Raw genomic sequence first — 22,693 nt, forward strand, 5'->3', positions numbered from 1 at the left:
TGGAATGAAGTTAATTTGGATTCAAGCAACTGGATACAAAATGTAAGATGAATGCAAGATTATTTTAAAAAAAACTAAAAGTAATAGAAATAAGGCCAAGAGTAAAATATGCATAGGTATAGCAAATTGTTATTTAAATGTCATACCTTCATGATATGTTAAAGAAATGTAATTTTTAATGTTTTTTAAGTTTTGATAAGTTTTAAGTTTTTAAGTTTTTTAAGTTTTATAGTTTTCCTACACAAATGGAATAGCCCTTCACAGCTTGACCCTGGAGTCTTATACGTGTTCAGCCAGTTCTGTACCAGAGATTCACAACTCCAATATCTCTCTCCTTTTGATTCATACATTGAGGATCATTCAACAGATTTTAAATATTTCTAAGAAACCCTCCATGACAGCCCCACGGACTATTTGCCTTCCTCTCCTTTGACTTCTTGGAAGCACAGAGAGTTGGTTTCTTTCTTCTGTCCTTGATGCCTGGGACTTGACAGGGTGCTCAGCATCTGAAGGGAATTCAGTCATGGCTTAGACAACATGGCTAGAAAGACAGTTCCACAAGGAGACCTTGGCAATAACTTGTGTTTTCACTACCTAACCAGGGCAGACACTACTTCCACGGTGATCCGCAGTTACCACAGTTGCCTGGTCCTAAAGTGAAGAGGTTGTCCATTACCACAGGCTCAGTCTAACTTGGTGACCGACCGAGACACGGATGACTGGCTTGGAATCTTCCATTAAATGTCAAGTTAAACTTCCCGTTGCCTGGGTTTTTCATTTGTAAATTGGTATAATGATGCAGTGGTAGAATAGGGTGACCAAAAAAGATTAAATTAGTTAGCATGTGTCAGCTACTTAGGAAAGGACTCGGTATGCAGTAAAAGTGGGATAGCTCATACCTTTTTATTTTTATTATTACCAAGTTCTAAAGCTCATCCTCATAAATCAGATTAAAGAGATAAATATCTACATTGGAAACCTGAGAGGTTTTTTTTTATTGGCTATTTGATTTCAGTTCATCACACATGATTTAACATTTTCTTTCAGGATAATTATGTTATATAAACTGTTCTTATTTGAAAATGCCATGTCTATGAGATAAAATGAGCTTGTGATATTATAAAATTGATGTAATTTTTTCCTGTCATCTTTGTAGCCAAGAGAAGCTCTCCTGTCAACAGTCAGAGTCAGACCTGTGAATCACCAAATCAAGACACAAAACAGCAAGACGAGGTGAGTTTGTTACAATCTTGAGAAGAGGGACGGGGGGGGGGACACTTTGAGTAGCACATCCTAAGGGCTCAGACATCAGTTTTAGATTCACCCTCTCCACTCAGAACCCTCTATCCTGCACTTTGCTCCGTCTGAGACTTTCTGTCAGTCAAGTGTACAAATGAATTTTTAGCATCTTCCAATGGTATAGAGATGTTGGAACAAAACAATGTGAGTATTGTATCTCAATGATGAATATGAAGTAAGTCGTATTTTATCTCATTGGCTAGCATGTAACAATAAGTACTAGTTGTCATTCATCACACACTTAAAAAGCAGCTGGACCAGGAAGGAACCAGATCAAACTAGTCCCTCTGAATGTGGGTGACAGTTGTATGAATGGGACAGACTGCGAGGCCTCTGACAGTGAAACCAAGATTTACCCCTACTGCTTGTACTGGCTTTTTGGAAACCCATTCTCTTTGGATGGACACTTTGCTCAGCCTAGATATAGTAGGGAGGGCATTGCACCTTCCCCAAAGCAATGTGCCTTACCCTCTCTGAGGAGTGGATAGGGAGTGGAGTTGGGGGAAGATGGAGGGGATGAGAGGAGGAGAGGGAGTGGGAACTTGGATTGGTATGTAAAAAAATAAAATAAAGTAAAAAGCATTGCGTGATCTCCCTCTACCTTTTATTCAATCAGAGCAAAGTAAAACTTGACACTTTGCATTGAAATTGGCATATTCTAACTGGCATATTTCTCTTTGGAATAGCATTATCTTCCAAGCTGACCTCCTAGCTGGAGGCTTTAGTGTATTGACATATCTACCATTCTCTGAGCAATTGCTTACACCAGGGCTTATAAACATTATGTAAGTTTTTTTCACTGACAATGTCTTTGTAATCGAGTGTGCTTGATGGTCATTGGTTGGTCACCACCTCCCTGCCTGGTGGCAGTCTCGACAAGGCAATAATTCTTGTGCAGCTTGCATTTGGTCATGTGCAGCATCAACATTTGCAGCATCAGGGTCAGTGACTGAGGAGGATGTAGAGGATGAGTAGACAGCCATAAGAAGAAATGCTTTTATAAACTAATAGTCCCACAAAGGGGACATTATTCCTTGGAAAACCTCAAATATTAACTCCACTGGTGTTTTTCACTTGTCCTCTTCTTCCAAATATACACAAAATGATTGCATAACCCAAATTACACAACAGTGATATATGCATATATTCTTTGCTGCTCAGAACACTGAGGCAGGAGGAATGCAACTGAACTGCTATGGTAGCCATCGGAGGGTCTTTGCCCTTTAGAAGTTAATCTACAGTACCTACAGAAAAATATTTCCCATTACCTGAGCAAAATTGCATTTGTCAGCTAAATGGAATTAAAGTAAATTACTCAATAAAATGAATAACTGAGTGTATGCTTGCGGACCAGATCCCCAAAGGTCCCCAAAGCCAAATAAAATTTTTGTGATACTCTTTTTCTCACGAATGATGGGAAAAGCTTCATCCTCAGGTTCTGACTTAAGTTTGATAACTTCCTGTTATGCTGGCGTCAAGCTGAGCCTCACACCTCTGTTCTGTCCTTCTTGGTGCTGACATGTCTTTGCGAACTGTGGGGTTCATAACTCTATAGTGCAGATGCTGGACATAGAAGTGAAAACGAAAACAATGAAGGGCAAGATGAATAAAACTTATAAAATAGTTAAGCCTCATGCTTTGAATGACACCAGTTTTTCTAGAAATCTATTTCCATTGCCTTTTAGACAAAGACAGTCTCTAGGCCTGTGATCGCTTACACTGCAAAGGAACTCTTCATGTGACTCTTTGTGCATGAAGGAGGTAGTTCTAGAGGATATTACCTAGCAAGGGAAGGAGCTAATGTCCTGTCTCACCTCCCGAAGGGACGTCAGGTGGCCAGTGAAGCACTGCAGTCTGATTCCATCTCACCCAAGGCCACCATCTCAGGCTGCCACCAGGGAAACTCGTTTGATGGAAGCCTGTCCTCCCAAACTTCCCAGGAAAGAGGCCCATCACATTCAAGGTAATTGGCCAGAAGGCTAGATGAAATATCTCCTAACTACTGAAAGTTAGATGGTCTTACAGCCTTCATTCTTTAAAATCTGGATGTGTGTTCTGAATGTGTGAGGGTTTAGCCGACATATAAATTGTTATTTACAAGCACAACTATACATGCTCCTCATTCTAACAAATCAGGCTGGAAGTAGGAAGACATGTCAGATTTGGTGAGATCCAAATACAGAAATCCCAATGATATTATAAGAAGATTACATTGCAGTCATGATTAAGGATCTGCTTTAGTGGGTAAGAACACTTTGTATCAGTAAATCCCTGTAGTGAAATGAGTGTTGCCCAAACACTTTGAAATGATAAGTCTACTTTTTAAAAATTTCAACTCTTCCCTGTTGTTTTGTGAACATAGCAAATTTGCTTGCAAATTCCTTCTGGAAGGACCGAGCTAGTCTACCCCTTCCTCCTCCCTAAAGGAACTGTGGACACCTAGACTCACAAATACGCCCCTTCACCTAATGAGCCGTAGACTAAGACAATCTCTGTATTTCTTTCTACTTTCCAATGAAATTGTTGTTTGGGTGATAGTACTTTAAAATGATCTTTTAAATGTAGCTTTATTGACATATAATTTCTATGCTATAAAATCTACCTGTTAATGTTTTAATCATTCCTTGGTATATTTACGAAGTTTTGCAATTGTCACCAAAATCCAGTTTTAGAAAATTGTATCATATTCAGTTGTGGTTACTCCCTTTCCCACACAGACTTAAGGAAGTCTCTGTTATACTTCCTGAATGCTTTGGGTTGAATTTTTAGGCCCTGTGTACAAAGGGAATGGTATCCTGCATCTGCCTTCTTTGATTTAGTAATGTTTTTGAGTTTTTTTAAAAAGTACATCACTATGCACATCATTCCTTTTTATTGCTGAATATCATTAGCTTGGACAAATCTATCAGTTTTCTTTACTCACCATTGAGTGGATAGTTTGTGGCCATATTTTGTATATTGTGAGTAATGCTGTTGTGATCATTCCCTTAAATCTTTTATGGACACAAGTCTCCATTCCATTCGTGGACAGCCTTGAATAGACTTGCCGAGTTGTGTAGCAAATTTATGCCCGAATTTGAAAAGAACTAACAACCCTTTTTCCGTATTTGTGGCACTATTTTACATTCCCCCCAGCAATATATGGGCCTTCGTATCCTCAGAAACATTTTTATTGTTTTTCTCTTTTTATTATAGCCACCCTAGTGAGTGTCAAATGGGATCTGACTGTGGCTTTCATTTTCTTTTCCTAATGACTAAGGATGTTAAGGATGCTTTCATACGCTTATGAGCTATTCAGAGGTACTCTTTTATTAAAGGGCTATTCAGACTTTTCCCACATTTTAATGGGGGTATCTAAGTATTCACTTTTAATAATCTTTAATATAGTCTGCCTACAAATCTCTTATTAGAGAAAAATAATTCACAGGTATCTCCTTCTAGTATCTGGTTCACCTTTTCATTTAATGGTTTTTAAATAATTTATCTCTACCTAGCCCTAAACCAAATCGTTTAAGTATATTGTTTTTGAGTTTTTTTCTAGACTTACTGAAAACATAAAGCCCTGAAGAAAAATATTAGAGTCCTTATATTTGTAGGCATTAGTACATCTGCATTTATTCATTGGTTTTGATTTTAGTAAGTGGCATTAACATGGTCCCAGGTATCTTACTTTAAAAAATTCTAAAGGTACAGCTCAGTTAAGGTTTCCATTCACACACCAGCCCTTCGGAACCAGCCAAAATACCTGAGGTTCATTCCAATCCAAGTCATTTACAATCTGCCTTTCATGCCCTTTCTCAGTCATTTAATTCAAATCATTACCGTTTTCCTGATAATATTTCTACAACTGCTTCTAGTGCCTATCTCTACGTTCAGCACACATATGTTATCTTTGTGTGCACTGCACATGTCCTGTTCCAACTGTCCATGGCTAAAGAGACAAATGGCGTGTAACCACAAGTATGGTAAAAACAGGCCTGAGATACCTGTCTTGTACATGGCTACTGAACCAGAAGTGGGATGCACTGGCCAACAGCAGTTGTAACGCTGACCTGAAGTGGTGGAGGCCCTTTGACTAGAGTGAAACCCACTCTTGGCCATGCCATGGTCTCTATCAGCCATCGGTTCAATCCTCTGAGTCAACTTTGTTTTCCCAGAAAGGCAGCATTTGTTCACAGCTTCTTTCCTGCAACCAACACTTGGGGGAGGGGACTTGAGAGCCTGCTTTCAATGTTTCATGTCTCTGGAAGTGCTTTTGCTGATATAATGTTTTTAAAATTTATATATGTTCACTGTGAATTTTATTAAAATCCAATGGATAGACAAAATCCACATTTGCATATCCCATCTCTGTCTTAGACTTCTGTTGAAGAATAATAATTATAATTTTCTTATAAGTCATTATATATGCACATATAAAAGGTAATTATATAATGATAATAGACTGTATAATAGATAATATGCAATTATATACCATATAATTATATAACAGTAACATATCTATGGGTATGGTACCAATAAAATTATATAATACCATAAAATTATATAACACATAATAATATAAGGATAACAATAGATTATTATATATGTATGCAAGTATACATATATAAAAATATATACATATTGATAATTATAATCTATAATATTTGCATACATATTACATTATACTATATGTGTATATATTATGTATTTTATATGGTTATAAACATTATACAATATATTTGCATCACACTGTCAAGGTTTGTAGAGGGCCTTTGTCAGATTTCATAGTATTCTGAAATATGACCTTAGATTACTTTAAAGTCTTAACAAGTAACTCTGTATCTTCACCCTTTCTTGATCTTTAGACTGTGCTTATTTAACAGGTCCCTGGATTTTATGTTTGCAGTCATCCACTTCTTAATTTTAGCATTATTTGTTCTCTGTGAAAACTGGGAGATTTCTTTATTATTATGTCTCATTATAAATCTTTAATATTTTTTTTTTAAATTTCCCATCTCTTCTCTTCTGCTTTACTGTAACCAGCAAACAGAAACAAGTAGGTGTCTTTTAGACATCTGGACTTGTCTTTCATTAGATCACTGAGTTTGTTGGGTACATTTGTGTAACTTTCATACCAATGTAAACTCAGTCCCACACCTACATAGCAAAAATTTTCATCCCCCTGTCTCAGCAGCATCCTTTTGCTCCACCAGCAGCTTTCTCAAAGTTCAGAAGTTGTATTTACAAATTGTAGAAATTTTATGCTATAAAAAAATCACCTTCCTCGTTTTTTTTTTAATATTTGTTCTACCTGTTCTATAGTTCTACAATCATTCCCCAAGTTTAAGGTTTATTTTGTTACTGAAATCTCTCTTGAATTAGCCTCACTTCCTCAGCATCAGGTTCTCTCTTTAAGTCCTCACATGACATGGGAACTGGCTTTCCTCAAAACAAATTATGCAAGAAAGAGAACACCAGTATAGAGCTTCGGTGTTTTTATAGTGCACTCTGAAGCTCACAGACTGTCGCTTCTATATGTACATCACTAAATCTAACCCGGGTAGGGTATGGAATTATCCTACACTAGGGCATAAGGAACAGGAGGCAGGGAGCACTGGGAACTATCTTAGAGGCCAACTACAACAAACAATATTAATGATAATGTCACTATCATTTTATATACTACAAATTTTATTATTTCTTTTCCATAAGTTATTGAATATGCTTCTTCTACCAATTCTGATTTAAATTTTAAAATGTTTAATTTGATTTAATATAAGAAGTATATCTACTTCAAATACTCAGATTATGCCAGATAGTTTTAAAAAGTCTTAAAGAAACAGTAAAGAACGTAAAATCTTGAGAGTGTAAAATATCCATATTTTATTTCTTGCATAGTTTTCTTGACCATTACAAGCATTTAGAGATTATAAGTATAAGCAGAAAATGAAGTTCCTTTCTCTGAAACCAAACTGTACTGATTCTAATCTAATTGTGTATAAAATCAAAGCTAACTAAAATGTCCCATTTTCTTATTTACAAAAGGATGTTGTTTTGTTTTGTGACATTACTAAACTCGAGCCTTCTGCCTATCATCTATCTGCCTACCTATGTATAATCTGCCCAACTCTCTGCATTTCTTTTTTTTCAGTTTATTTATTTATTAAAGATTTCTGTCTCTTCCCCGTCACCTCCTTCCACTTCCCTCCCCCTCCCCCAATCAAGTTCCCCTCCCTTGTCAGCCCATAGATCTATCAGGGTTCCCTGCCCAGTGGGAAGTCCAAGGACCGCCCACCTCTATCCAGGTCTAGTAAGGTGAGCATCCAAACTGCCTAGGCTCCCCCAAAGCCAGTACGTGCAGTAGAATCAAAAACCCACTGCCATTGTTCTTGAATTCTCAGTAGTCCTCATTGTCTTCTATGTTCAGCGAGTCTGGTTTTATCCCTCTGCATTTCTTGATGCAAATGCACACACACACAAACACACACACACACAACACAATACACTCTTCCATAGTACAATACACCCACATTATGTGAATTAGACATGCAATCAGTGACACTGTGAAAAAATGAGTTGTCTTCTCTCTGCCTGACTACAGGGGCTGGTTGCCATGGAAATTATGCACAAGTCAGACTGCTTAACAAATGCTAATGTTAATGTATCTCCATTGGAGGAGTTCTTATGTTTATTGAACTTGAAGCAAAAGCCTTATTAACAAATATCCTAGCAACGAAAGCTGTCTACCTAGATCAAACACATCCAGATCACTGTGGCCCGTGCCCTGACCTTAAGTAAACTCAGCATCACTCTTTCTTGTACACTGCAATCAGTGAACAAGTAGCTAGTTTTAAAATTGATGTAAGATCTCATCTTTAATTGCTATATGCATAGACATAATTAATGCTTCATTAAGTACTGCAGCGGGTCAAGGACAATTCCCACATTTCTCAGTGTTATTTCCAGAATAATTCCTTGCTTTCAGTGTGTTCTGCTATCATTTTACAGTCCTCCTGGTTAATAACTTGATTTCCCAAAACTGATTTTGGTCGGAATAGATTAAAACACTGTTACCGTGGTGAAGATCTTTTCTTACCATCATTGCTTATTGTGTACACATGGCTTAGTGAAATGCTAGCTATTCAAACATATTAGAAAGATTTAAACACATTTATTTAATTATATATTTTTACAAAATATATTTAGTAAATTATATATTAAATTACAAATGTTTATAAATTATATTTCTAATTATAAATGATATTTAAATTATTGAGAAATAAAACATACTCCTCCATTAGGTAAATAAATGGTTTGTCGCCTCTCTGCCTGGCTACAGTGACTGGTTACCATGGAAATTATGCATAAGTTAGACTGCTTAATAAAGGCTAGTGTTAATGTATCTCCTTCTCTGTAAGGGAGCCTCTCTTATTCAGTCATAAAATTTTCAGTTCTTTTGCTACCCTTTTATGTTTTAATTTATTGAAATGGCTTTTAACTTCCATTGGCCAGTTAATTACATATGATAATGCTGTCCTAGATGAAACGCTTTATCAATTTTTACTTTTTTTTGTTTTGTTTTTCGAGACAGGATTTTTCTGTAGCTTTGGAGCCTCTTATCTATCTAGCCCTTGTAGACCAGGCTGGCCTCGAACTCACAGAGATCCGCCTGCCTCTACCTCCTGAGTGCTGGCACGCGCCGCCAGCACCTGGCCAATTTTGCCTTTTAATGACCTCCAACCAATAAAGCTCACACTTCAAGTTAACTAATAAAGTGACTGAAAGAAAAAACACAAGGTTATAATTATTTTCTGCTGAATTCCTTGTTGATTTGTTTCTATTTTCAAGGGGCCTGGGATGAGCAGTGGTCAATTTGGGGTGCCAATGAGTTAGTTCCATGAGATGGAAACAGAATTGTACTTCAAGGACAAAAAGACCCAAGCTCAGACAAGGAAGTGAGGTGCCAGCTGGAGGGGGAGGAGCCACTGAGGAGAGCTATGCAACCGCTGAGATGGAGGCAGGGATCCTAGCTCCTGAGTGAAAATAGCAGATGTCCCAAGAGTCCGGGGATGAAAGTAACAGTTACAGATGGATTCTAGGGTAGCTGATGCAGCCAAAGGAAGTTCCGGGTTGATTATGGAGCAGAGAAGCACCAACCAAAGAGAGAAAAACGAACTAAAGGGCAAACTTTATTAGAACCGACAAACAGCTCCTGTGAATGGAATGGGAGGGGCCCCAGAGGTGTGGGTCTACCCAGGGTCTCTAGGTTGGACTTTTTTTTTTATTGATAAAAGAAGAATAAAGAAAAAAAAAAAACAAATTTCCACCTCCTCCCAGCCTCCCCTTTCCCTCCCCCTCCTCCCACTCTTCTCCCCCTCCTCCCACTCTTCTCCCCCTCCTCCCACCCCTCTCCCCTTTCCCCCACTCCTCTCCCCCTCCCTCTCCAGTCCAAATACGGAGGGGGAAGGACCTAGGACTTACCACAGGGCAGGGAACCCTGACTGCTCTTTAGGTTGGACTTTTTATAGGTTCATGGGGACCCACCCATTCCAGACTTTTCCATGGTTGGTTCTACCGAGTTTCCCCTGCAGGACTCTTTGTAACAAGAACATTCTCTTGAGAGTGGGGCAAACTTGGGGGCAAGAAACAGTCCTTCTTAAAGAACCTTGCCTGTTTTTAAGCTCAAGTTCCCCTTACCCTCCTTCAGTTTCAAATAGAGTTTACTCCATATCAATCAACTAAAATATGAATCTATAATTGCCCTAGTTGGGGGAATGCTTTTAGTCTCTGGTCACAGCCTTATTTATATCCAAGGAGTCTTGCTGTTCTGCAGCCCGTCATCCAATCATTGAACTGACAACCTCTGTTAGAAGAAGGAATAAGGGAGAAGGAGGAGAAGAGGAAGAGGAAGAGGATGGTGATGATGAAGATGATATTGATGCTAATGCCTAGAGGACTTAACTGAACAGTTAGTCTCTAGTTTCAGTTGAATAAACTCAGTGTGTAGAGAAAGACATAAATTTAGTCAGCAGGTGTCCTGGGACGTTAAGCAGTCAGCATGTCAACCAATGATGGTGTTTCATATTAGCAGTTGTTTTGAATATTGGTCTATAAGGGCCAAAATCTAGGGCATTTGTTCTTCAAGTTTATTAAGGGTATTTAAGAAATACCTGAGGATACTGTTTAGGACAAAATTTCTTGAACCTGACCCTCAGAAATTTTAGTTTGGGAAATTTTAGGGGAAACTTTGATGTCTATTTTCTTAACATCTTCCCCCTTTCTTGTGCTTCTTGTGGACTTTATAGAAGTGGTCCATTAGTATCTCATATGGGACAATGTTCTAGGGATTTGAAACTTTTAGCAGATAAAACCTAGTCTAATAACTATAAAATTTAAGAACCCTAAGTTATGGAGACAAAGGAGAGAGTTTATGCTAACTATAACTAGTCAAAGGAGGGAATAATTCTGCTGACCTGTTGATAGCTGCCTCCACAGCAGAGGATTAGTCAAGGTTCTTATAAACCAGATGACTGTCATGATGACTTGAGGACCTGAAATTACCCAGCTGGTATCCAGCCAACCTCGTACTTTGTTTTTTCTTTATATTTCTAACACTGGAAAGAATTCCTATTCACTTAGGTGTAAATGATAGGCTTAGAGGAACAAGCTACATCATGGTTCTTTAGGAAAGAGAAATGGAATAGGTCTGTGGAGGGGAGAAAATGAAAGTCTCTTAGAAAACTGTGTAGAAATGAAAATCAAGGTTATTATTTCCCCTCAAGCTAGTGCTGAGGGCATAAACAGTCAAGATTCAGAAGGCAATGAAAAGTCCAGTGGACAATTTGAAAAGATAGTGAAAGAGGTTTTTTTTTAGCAATAATTAATTAATTAGTTAAAGCTGAAAAGCAGTGCAAGTATATTGATACCTGAAACACCAGTGCATGCAGAATAGAAAATAAGGTTGGAATAGATAGCATGGTACATACCCGTTGTCCCAGCACTCAAGAGACTGGAGCAGGAAGATCATAAATTCAAGTCCAGGCTAGGCTACTTAGTGGGTTGGGAGTCAGGCTGAGCTACATGAAACTCTCTCAAAAATAAAACAGCAGTAACAATAAGAAGAATGAGGAGGTGGAGGGGGAAAAGGAAACAAAGAAAATGGATTTGAATGCACATTGGACAGACGTTCAGCACTGTGTGGATTTTGCATTTCATTCTAAGAATGATTTAAAAATTCAAGGAATGGTGAACAAGAGAAGAAGCAGGGAGATCTGAAGGACATAATTGGGATCCTACTGGTGAAACACGTTGGCCACTAGTGCTTGGATGCTGTCTATAGGTAAAGCTGATGAGAAACTGTGGGAAGGAGAATCCCTAGGACTCTATGATGATTTAAAATTCAATCTCTGGAATGCTATAATAGATTTAAAATTCAATCTCTGGAATGCTATAATAGATTTAAAATTCAATCTCTGGAATGCTATAATAGATTTAAAATTCAATCTCTGGTACCCTATGATAAACTTAGAATTGGCTGATGATCAGAGTATTTTACTTCCCAATCCAGTTTTCTGAGAATTTAGGATTATATAGAAAGCCTATTCAATATGACTTCCATCCCAATTAATAATTTAATGTGTAAGCGGGACAGTGGTGGCACATGCTTTTAATTCCAGCACTTGGGAGGAAGAGTCAAGGAAGTTTCTGTGAGTTCAAGGCCAGCCTGGTCTACTGAGTGAGTTCCAAGACAGCAAAGGTTACACGGAGAAATCCTGTCTTAAAAACCCAAAGACAGACAGACAGACAGATAGATAGATAGATAGATAGATAGATAGATAGATAGATAGATAGATAGATAATTTAGTCATAGATATAATTTCATATGTGATGTCTAAAGTGCTTGAACTTCTTAAATTTAATTTTCTAATTGTTATCTAAATCATCCAGAATAGGCAGCTATAAGATAACACCAAGGCTGGGGAGATGACTCTGAGCTTGGAGGCCTCAGTTTGATCTCTTTAGCCCACATGGCAGGAGAGAACTGGCTGCCACAGCTGTCTTCTCGCCTTACTACACCCACAGTGGGACTGTCACCCACATCCCTGCAAACATATGCAATAAACAAATGCAATAATATTTGAAAACACTTTTTAAAGACAACGATGACATTCAGAACTTCCATTTACGTGGAGAGTTGTCACTTAGTATTCCAGAGATGTTGTTAATGAAAATAGAAACAGCAGTGGGTCCTGTGGTTGATAAGAGAGTAGAAAGGGCTGTAAAATGACAAGCAGGGCACCAGATGTGACCTGGGGTTTTATTTTTAAAAACGATTTCTACAACCTGCATTTGTAGCGTGTGTGTGTGTGTGTGTGTGTGTGTGTGTGTGTGTGTGTGTGTTTGACTCATGATTTTTGATGAAACTGTGAAGTAGAACCAAGGTCCCACCAGACACACAAACCCCGATTCCATGCCGTTTATTTTCAACAGCAGGTTAACCGTAACTATGTCTTGCTTTGTTCATTTTAAACCACTGATAAATTATAGATCTTCAGTTCAGCACATGTTTATAATCCAGCGCTTGGGAGGCTATGTTAGGAGAATCAAAAATTTATGGCCAGATTATGCTACCTATGGAGACCTGTTTCAAATAAGCAGGCAGACAAATGAACAAAGAATGAAATCCCCAACATCAGGAACTTGGACATTCAGGAAACTTACTCCTGACTCTCTATGGTTGCATTTTCTTTCAAAAGGTCTTTGTTTGTGTGGGGATGGTGTCAAAACTTTCTTTCTGCATCATCTAACTTGGAAGAAAATTGTGCTTGTGGATCAAGTTTCCAGTTTATATCCCAGGAGGGCTCAGCTCCCAGAAAGCTGATTTTATTTTATCATTTATTTTCTATCATTCTTACTGGATGGTATGTTCCACAAGATAGACTTTTACACCCACAGCTGTCTTAGTTTGGCCAGCCGTGACATAGCCTGAACAGTTTCTAAACAAGAGAAATGTATCTGTGACAATCCTAGAGGCTGCGCATCCGAGATGAGGACGTCAGGATAATTGACTTTGGGTGCAGGCTGCAGGCTTCTGGTGTTCCCATGTGATAGGGAGACAGCGAGAGGGCACCCTGAACTGTTTTGTGTACAGGATTATTTATACCCACTTGTGAAGACTCATGACCTAATTATCCCCACCCCTAATTACTAGCACATTGGGATTTGAAAATACTAATTTCCAAGGACAAAAATACTCAGTCCAATTCTCTTAAGATACCTGCCATGGTGTAATAATCTAGGTAATTACTTAAACCTCTTCTTTAGTGAACTGGTCTTTAGTTAATGAATATCCTGCATCTGAGTGGAGTAGTGGCATCCTGGAACCTTGAGAATTCTAAAGTTACTTCTGCAGTCTTACATAGATATGTAACTTGAAAAATTTCGAAATGATTAATTTTCATAATAATCAAACTTTGGTTTGTTTAGAATGTTTCTGTCTTTTGTTTTGTTTTTATCCCTTTGTTTGTTTTGTTTGTTTTACATAATACTTTCACTCTGAACTAAAAATTGCCCAAGACAGTAAGGAAGGAAAATACCGCCCCTGATACCTGATATTGTGGTCATACCTGATAGCTTAGGAAACTTAATGACTTGAACCTCTTCGGTTTCTTTGTCCCCAGCTGCCATCATTGCCTGCCACACGAATTACTCGTCAACTGTGCCACCAGCATATGATGTCCATACTCAACTTGCGAGTTTTTTAATCAAGACCTTTATAGACATGGTTTCCTTTGACTTAAAATGCCAGTTTGTCTTCCTGAGCCAATTTTTCATTGCTAATTTCTAACCCCTCCTTCAAAACTCTGAATGTTTCTGTTTTTAAGAAATGCTAAACCAAAGTGGAATGAGCTAACCTAGTTAGGAGGTCATTAGCACGAACCATGCAAGAGATGAGTGGATAAGTGAATAAGTAATGAGTGAATAAGGGGGGAAAAAAAGAGAGCCTTAGGCTGTGTTGTGTTGTCGCCTAGGAGACTTGATGCCAGGGTAATTATCTTTTCTCTGTCACTGGGAGCAGGGCCTCTCTTGTGATCCCACCGTGCCAGAGGTCCCGCTATGCCACCTACTTCGATGTTGCTGTTCTCCGCTGCCTTCTCCAGCCCCACTGGTCTGAGGAAGGCACTCAGTGGTCCCTGATGTACTATCTACAAAGGCTGCGACACATGCTGGAAGAGAAGCCAGAAAAGACCCCAGAACCAGATATCCCTCTCCTGCCCAGGCCCAGAAGTAGCTCGATGGTGGCAGCGGCTCCCTCGCTAGTGAACACCCACAAGACCCAAGTGAGACAAACCTGGTTCATTATCACTTTGGCTAACAACATCAGCTGTAACACTTTCTTCTTCTCTTCTGGCTTCAAGCAATTGTGCATTTCCACACCTAAAACTTTGTTGGTGACTAACTCTCCTGTCAATATCCTTCTCTTCTTTTGCATGGCCAGAACCTGTGACTGTTCTTCTTATCTCTAGTTACTATTTTGCACAGATACATATGTATCCTATATTTACAGAAGTGTGCCTTTTGTATGTATACTTTAGTACAAGCTTTTGTTTAACCAGAACATTGAAAACTGGGTCTCCTAGAAAATTAGAGAAATAGTTAGAATAAGGAATTGACATGCATACTCATAATTAAATATAATATAGTAGGAAATTAGCATTTTATAGATTTTGATTCAAAATTAATTTTTTGCCCAACTCAAAATCTTAAGCATATCAAAACTACCAATAGAAATAATTTTTGATACACAGGCTTACAAGTTATTATAAATATCGAGAGAAATAACCTGAATACATCCTGGTGCGGTAACATTCCTATGAAGATTATATTCTGATAAATGATGCCGGCTTTTCAATGAAGCACTTGATCTTTCCATCCTTCCCATCAGCTCCATGTGGTGAAAATACAGAGAAATTACTAGCTTGCAGAGCATCCCAGCTGTTTGGTTGTAGTTAAACTTGAGTGGGTTTTTCTGAAAATGTTTTCCTGCTCATTCTTTGGTAGTAGACATCCTCCCACAATTAGCATCTCCTTTAACATATTATTAACTAGAAAACTCTCTTCTTGGAAAGATATGGGTGAGTTTGGAGAAGGGGAAAGTGATCAAAGTATATCATATGGAAAATGTTTTATATAAAATATGTATCTTCTCCCTATATTCTTATGACTTTTAGATCTTTGGTTAAATGGCCTCCGTGTTAAAATTTGCGGCAGAAGTTAAGATATTAATAGAAAATTAATTTTTTGCAACAGCATAATTTAGATTCCAGAAGTTTAAACATGCAAGTTAAAAAGTTTTATAGAACTCAAAACAAAAGTCATGAAGCCATTATAAAGGCAATACCTCAATAAAATAAGTATTGAAATTATCCAAGTCCCTAAGACTAAGTCATAGTCTATGTTTATTGCTTGTAAAGGATCTCACCATGAAGTGTAATGAAGAAGAAAAATCTCTAAGCCCCGAAGCTTTTTCCAAGGTTTCACTGACCAATCTTCGAAGATCTGCCGTCCCAGATCTGTCTTCAGACCTGGGCATGAACATCTTTAAGAAGGTGAGTATGTGTTTTGACATCTCAGTGATTTAGAAAGCCAGAGGGGCACACTGCCCTCGACCTATCAGAGGATGCAGGGGTGGAAAAGGGAGAAAATGTCAGCTGTAACCCAATGTGTGTGTGCATGCGTGTGTGTAAATGTGTGTGTGTGCATGTGTCCTATTCTAGGCGTTCCACACAGTTATCCTGAAGACCCATGCTGGCGGTCCAGTGTGCTCTCAGGTGGAGGTAGCAGGGGTGCAGTGATGCTAGTTTTCTTTCCTGTGGCTCCATTCTATTTACCAGATACTTCATACAAGTAATTCTTGATTAATCCAGTGAGATTAATTCAAATTTTTCTGAAAAAAATTAACCCACAGAAATGTTAGGCATTTTGCTCAAGCTTAATACTGACAAAAAAAATAAAAGCTTCTATCTAAAAAGTTCACGTTCTTCTAGATCTGATATTCTATTGTTCATCATTATATAGAGTTAATCAACTAGAAAATGGGGTGTGTGTGTGTGTGTGTGGCAGCTTTGTTTTTCTTTTTCCTTTTTTTCAAAATTGTTTGTTTAATTGTGTCCATGAGGAACATAGAAACAGGTATTTTCTTGTCTATCAGCTCACTCCCTTACTAAATCATGAGTTGTGTCTCCTTCACTAACAACACAGCAGTAGGGATTCACCATCTTTCTTTTAAAAACATTGACTATTTGGGAGCGGGAGACAATGTATTTTTCTATTCTTGAAGCAGATGGGTATTTTAGTGCTTTAAAAATCTAAGTGCCCAGGCCTGAGCCTAGAATAATGTAGTCAAAATCAGTTGCTGAAAGCTAAGTTCAAACATGGGTGTGGTTTTAAAGCTTTCGAAGCCATTCTAAACTGAGTTACCCTTAATCTTGCATGCCTTTGGTATGAATAATAGATTTGTACCAATGACTATTATGTGTCTTCTTTGACCATCTTTGTGAAGAATGAAGTTACTAACCAGGCCTCAAACTTGGAAAGTAGAACAGAGTCAAAGGAGACAGAACCGAGCCGTGACTAGGGACACTGATTCACTGCCCTAGTGATTCTCGGCCTCGAGTGTGCTTCAAGGATCAGAAGCACCCACAGGGCTTGTAAAGTCATAGGTCACCAGGCTTCTCCTTCTGAATTTCAGATGTTAGGGATGTCTGAGGTTGAAGCTGCCGTTTTTTAACAAGTTCCCAATGGATGCTACTGCTGATGGTTCAGGGTCTTCTCTGTGAGAACCCGTGTTCAAACTCACCCAGCAGAAAGACCTCCAGAGAACATAGCACTTTGCTTAGTTTACCTCCCTCCATTCACATCCTTGGGACATTTTCCCCCGATTACTGAATGATACTCAATAACGGCCTGCGAGTCCTCTTCCTCGAATATATCCTGTGCTCACTCACTCTTATGTCTCCTTTGTCTTGTGTCTCCCTTCTTCTCTCCTGATTATAGTTCAAAAGTCGCAAAGAAGACCGAGAGAGGAAAGGCTCTATTCCATTTCAGCACACAGGGAAGAGGCGCCCTAGAAGAATGGGTGTACCATTCCTACTGCATGAGGACCACCTAGATGTCTCACCCACCAGAAGCACATTCTCATTCGGAAGTTTCTCTGGACTGGGAGAAGACAGGAGAGGCATCGAAAAGGGAGGCTGGCAAACCACCATCTTAGGTGACTACAAAGATCTTCCCAGTAGGGTGTAGACCAAGTGACCTAATTGTGAGTGTGGATCTCAGGATCTTTTCCAAATATTGATCTTTCTTGAACAGTTTATTTAAGAACACTGGGCCCAAATGCAAGTTCCCCAGTACTAAAATAATGTGGGGTTTTCACAACCAAAGAAATGCAGATAATTTATTAATTATGCAAGATTCCTGTATGATTATCCAGTAAAAGCCATATTTCTTAGATCCTTATAGACATAGAAACATGGCCATAGAGGATTCTATATATTAATTTTCATTTTTCATCTAATGACAGACTTTTATTTAATAAAGAAGTAAAGCAAAGGAAATAGTAACCCATCCCCTTTGGATGGCATATTAAGAAAGGAAGCTTAAAATCCGAAGTTGACAGGCAGCAAGCCACAACAGATGGTCTCTGACATTGGGCTTAGATGGGGTCTGACCTTACCACGGGCAGTCTCATCTGTCATCTTGACCTTGGCTATTCCCAAGTCAAGCCTTGCTATTTTTGTTGAGCTTCATGCTCACCTTCATACACTCTCACTCGATTGCTGTCCTCCAGAAGGGGGGAAAAAAAAACCTCTCAGCAGAGCGTGTCTAGATTTTAAAAGTGTCTAGTAATACTCTCGTCCATCTCAGGGAAACTGACCCGGCGGGGCAGCTCAGACGCAGCCACTGAAATGGAAAGTCTGAGTGCCCGGCCCTCGCACTCCCACCACACCCTGGTGAGCGACCTCCCAGACCACTCCAACAGCCACGGAGAAAACACTGTCAAGGAAGGTGGGTCGAGCATTGTTGATGGGTTGTAGGCAGGATAGGGATGGCGTGCAGATGTCTTTCATGGTTTCCCATTCTTAAACTGTATCCACACACACAGCCTACCTAAGGCTTCTAATGCTGTGATTAAACACAGTGACCAAAAGCAGCTTGGAGAGGAAAGGGTTTATTTGGCTTATGCTTCCACATCGTTGCTCCTAATAGAAAGAAGTCGGAGCAGGAACTGAAGTGGAGAAGCTGCCTGTGGGCAGGAGCTGATGAAGAGGCCGTGGAGGGGTGATGCTTACTGGTTTGCTCCTCTGGACTTGCTCAGTCTGCTTTTTCCTAGAACCCAGACAACCAGCCTAGGAACGGCACCACCCACAATGGGCTGGACCCTCCTCCATCAATCACTAATTAAGAAAATGCCCAACCGGCTTGCCTACAGCCTGACCTTAAGGAGGAATTTTCTTAATTGAAGTCCCCTCTTCTGAGGTGACTTTAGCCTGTGACAAATTGATATACAAACATCAGGCATACCAGGTTGATTGCTCTCTGCATCTTTATATTTTCATAACCCTGCATCTTTCATTTGTATTGCTCAGAAGTGTGCTTGTTAGTTACTCTTAGCACAGCTTTAGTAGCAGGGGATGCTGACACCGCTGGATGAGCACTGTACCTTCAGGGGAAGAAACAAAGCACTCATACATATTCCAAAATATCATGAGCCCACAGGCTGGAGAATGTCTAGATTCTCTGCTCGTCCACCTCCATGCTACACCTCCAAGGCAGGCAGCTCCTACAAATCAGTGCGAAGGAATTCTAACCTCTCTCAGGCCACCAGATCGTTTTCCTGACAGCCGCTGTTTCACCTTGGTGCTGCATGCAGAGCAAATGCGTGTCTCCGGGTGGTGCACGGCTTCTTACTCTTTACCTGCAACAGAACTGTTTCTTCTTTGCATTCTTGTCATGTTCTCACGTTATCATAAACTTTTCCCCTTGGTCCCCTTTGTTCCAAACTGTACTAGACGTATTCAGTGGAGTCTATTAGTTGCCATTACAAATCTGAGCTGCGTTTTGGTTGACTGTTTGGCAGTTTCAAGTATGTATATAGTATGTTCTAACTACTCTCCCTGTCCCACACCTAGGCCTTTTTTGTCTCCTTCTAGTTCCTATCCACACCAGTGCATCCTCCCCATCCCCATCCCTACTAGTTTCTTTCTCAAGTTTCTGATGTTTAGTTTAACAAAGTGAAGTTTATTTAACAGCTATAAACTCATAGAAAAAGATCTCAAATAAATCAGTTTATATCAATGAGCTGTCATGTAACAGTAAATAGTCTATGTAATCGACTTAAGTATGTTGAGTTGAATGTTATCAACTTGTTATTGTTATAAAATTTAAATTCTAGCTTCAGTCTTAAGGAGTGTTTGTGATCACAGTTCTCTGTGCCCTCACTATCTGTCAGCTCTCAGATTGCCTTCACGGCCTCCCCTGCAAGTTGAAAATAGTCCATTATCTTTAAAAGTTCTGATTGTGGTCACAATGTAAGAAGTAGCACAACAGTCTAACTGGTGGATCAGGTCCACGTGAGGAAACCTGAAACCTTGCTCTTGTCTTCCCAGTGCGGTCACAGATCTCCACCATCACAGTTGCCACCTTCAACACCACGCTGGCATCCTTCAATGTTGGCTATGCAGACTTTTTCAGTGAGCATATGCGGAAACTCTGCAGCCAAGTGCCTATCCCAGAGATGCCGCACGAACCCCTGGCATGTGCAAACTTGCCCCGAAGCCTCACAGATTCCTGCATTAACTACAGCTACCTGGAGGACACAGAGCACATCAATGGGACGAACAACTTTGTCCATAAAAACGGCATGCTGGATCTTTCTGTAAGGAGCAGTACTTTTACTTATAAAGACGAAAAAGACGTTAGTGTAATTTTTAGAAGAGTGGGTAACATGGGTATGCAGATATCTTAGAAGTATTAGCTGTATCTTAAAATGAAGAAGCAACCCATATACAAATACACAGGAATATCAGCCATCTTAAATGGTTGGGTTTTTTTCAAGTATTTTATTATATTTGATCTTAGAATGTGTTTGTCTAAAGCCTTAGTGAATCCGAATGCACATATGTAGATACATTTGAGTGTATGCTCCCCTGCACCTCTGTGTTTTCTCTTTGGTTATATAATCACCAGGACTGTGAGCCTCCCATGAAGCCAGAAGGAACAAGGAATGAATAGAAGTCCTTGAAAGATTTCAGCTTGCTTTCTCAGGAGTGCCCGCTTTGAGTACAGTCATTAGCCAATGAAAGTGTTGTTATATTTTACCAACATTTTTATTGCACTGTATGGAACCAGGCTCAGTAAATAATTTAAGATATTAAAACCAATAAAGGATCATAATTTAAACGTTCAAATATTATGCATTTAAAATTGGAGATTAAATAATGATACAAGCATGAGGGCGTCAATGTCCCTGGGTGTAAGTCTAAGGAAGCCTTTGCTCCTTATTGTTTGTGGAAAGGGAAATGCAGAGGATTAAAATATTTTGTATTTAAAAAGTCAATTAGGTGTGCATTTGGGCAAATGATTTTTCTTAAAAAATTAACTCAATGTGCTTTATTATTTCCATCAACTATTTCTTTCTTGGCAAGATTGAAAGGCTTAATGAGATACTAGATGTCTTTAATTCTTCTGCCTGAATTATTTATAACCATTTCTACTAGTGCCCCGTGAAATGGATTAAACAGAATGAGAGACTTTTGGAAAAGGGAATGCAGGCAACCTCATTGTCCGTGTTTACCTTTGTGTCCTGCAGGTGGTTCTGAAGGCTGTTTATCTTGTCCTTAACCATGACATCAGTTCTCGCATCTGTGATGTGGCACTAAACATTGTGGAATGTTTGCTTCAACTTGGTGTAGTTCCCTGTGTAGAGAAAAATCGGAAGAAAAGTGAAAACAAGGAAAACGACACTGTGGAAAAGAGACCAAGCGAGGGGACTTTCCAGTTCAAAGGCGTGTCTTCAAGTTCCACCAGTGGGTTTGGGGCCCCTTCTGCTAGTGGAGCTGGAGATGGTGGAGCAGGAGAAGGAGGAGGTGGAGATGGAGGAGGCGGAGGTGGAGGAAATGGAGGAGGAGGTGGAGGAGGTGGAGGTGGTCCTTATGAGAAGAATGAGAAGAACCAAGAGAAGGTATGGTTGAATCTGTAGCTGCTGTGTTCTCAGGCAGTTTGGTGTCCAGAATTCTTTTTCATTTGTGGTTGTGTGTATGTGAACATGCGTGTAGGGTGGGTGTATGTGTGTAGTTTTGCTTATTTTTCCCAGATATTTATTTATTAAAATAACAAGAAGTCCCTAGAGTCTGAAAGCAATAATGGTAGAAATTTTTTAAATGACACGTTCAGTAGGCATATGTAGAGACTTAGATGAGTTTGGCTTCTAAATCCAAAAGTTGTCACCCATGAAATGTTAGAACTGGTTTGTTGTTTTATTTTGTCTATTTGTTTGGTTTGTTGATTGTTTTGTTCTCTTGGTAATATTATTTCTGGAAGATGGAATCTTAAACCTACTATGTTATCCCAATTCAGTCTGACAGCAAGGATAGCTTCTTTCTCAAGACTGCATATCTAGCTTGTTAATTCAGCAACCGTCTACTGAGACTCTACAAAAATTACATAGATTTATCAGCAGACATTGACTTCTTGCATTTATAGAGGCTGTAAAGTCCAAGCTTCTGGTGCCAGCAGAAGTTTCCTGCAGCCTTTTCTCTGGGCCAGAAGGTGACTGCCATCACTATGTGTTCACGTGACCTTCTCTAGGCAAGAGCAAGCAAACGCTGAGAACACTAGTTTCTCTATGAGGCTCCCTGGCTCTGGGCACCTTGTCTAACTTCATTTAATTCTCATTACCTCTCAAAGCCAGTCTCCAAACACCAACAGATGGAGAGTTAAGGCTTTAGTATTTGAATTTGAGAGACACAGATATCATTTGGTATGGGAACAGATATCCAGCCTCAGTACTCTTGAGTCTCAGTGTGTCACATCCCTGAGGCTGTTATCAGATTTGTATTGGTTGTTCCCAATTTCATTTTTGCTGCTTCTCATCATGCCTTACGATCTATTGATTAATCAAGAATTTCTTTTCTGTCATTTTGAAGTTTAGATTCAAATTATCACCATTCAAATTCACATAACTTGCACTGATTTCAGTTGGAGGTTTTAGCATCAAATTGATATTCATAAGTTGAAATAAACCAGAGAATTTTTAACAGGTGACAATAAATATATCATAAAAGTTTACAAGTAAAAGATTACACTGTAAACACTTTTGCAATTTGTTACATAAACTTTGGATTGTCTAAGT

General features: G+C 39.2%; 1 protein-coding gene across 8 annotated transcripts in view; it reads left to right on the forward strand.

Annotated features, from left to right (window-relative positions):
* The window catches only part of Unc80 (unc-80 subunit of NALCN channel complex), a 173,199-nt gene that overhangs the window by 13,084 nt on the left and 137,422 nt on the right, over positions 1 to 22,693 (forward strand). For all 8 annotated transcript variants that reach the window (XM_075951959.1, XM_075951963.1, XM_075951960.1 and 5 more), the window contains 8 exons: positions 1,157 to 1,233; positions 3,123 to 3,262; positions 14,360 to 14,621; positions 15,756 to 15,890; positions 17,338 to 17,554; positions 18,208 to 18,348; positions 19,950 to 20,218; positions 21,152 to 21,523. In XM_075951959.1, coding sequence (XP_075808074.1) covers positions 1,157 to 1,233; positions 3,123 to 3,262; positions 14,360 to 14,621; positions 15,756 to 15,890; positions 17,338 to 17,554; positions 18,208 to 18,348; positions 19,950 to 20,218; positions 21,152 to 21,523 — 1,613 coding nt within the window. The remainder of the gene's footprint in view (positions 1 to 1,156; positions 1,234 to 3,122; positions 3,263 to 14,359; positions 14,622 to 15,755; positions 15,891 to 17,337; positions 17,555 to 18,207; positions 18,349 to 19,949; positions 20,219 to 21,151; positions 21,524 to 22,693) is intronic.

The sequence above is a fragment of the Microtus pennsylvanicus genome, chromosome 17 (genome assembly GCF_037038515.1).
Source record: "Microtus pennsylvanicus isolate mMicPen1 chromosome 17, mMicPen1.hap1, whole genome shotgun sequence".
Taxonomy (NCBI): domain Eukaryota; kingdom Metazoa; phylum Chordata; class Mammalia; order Rodentia; family Cricetidae; genus Microtus; species Microtus pennsylvanicus.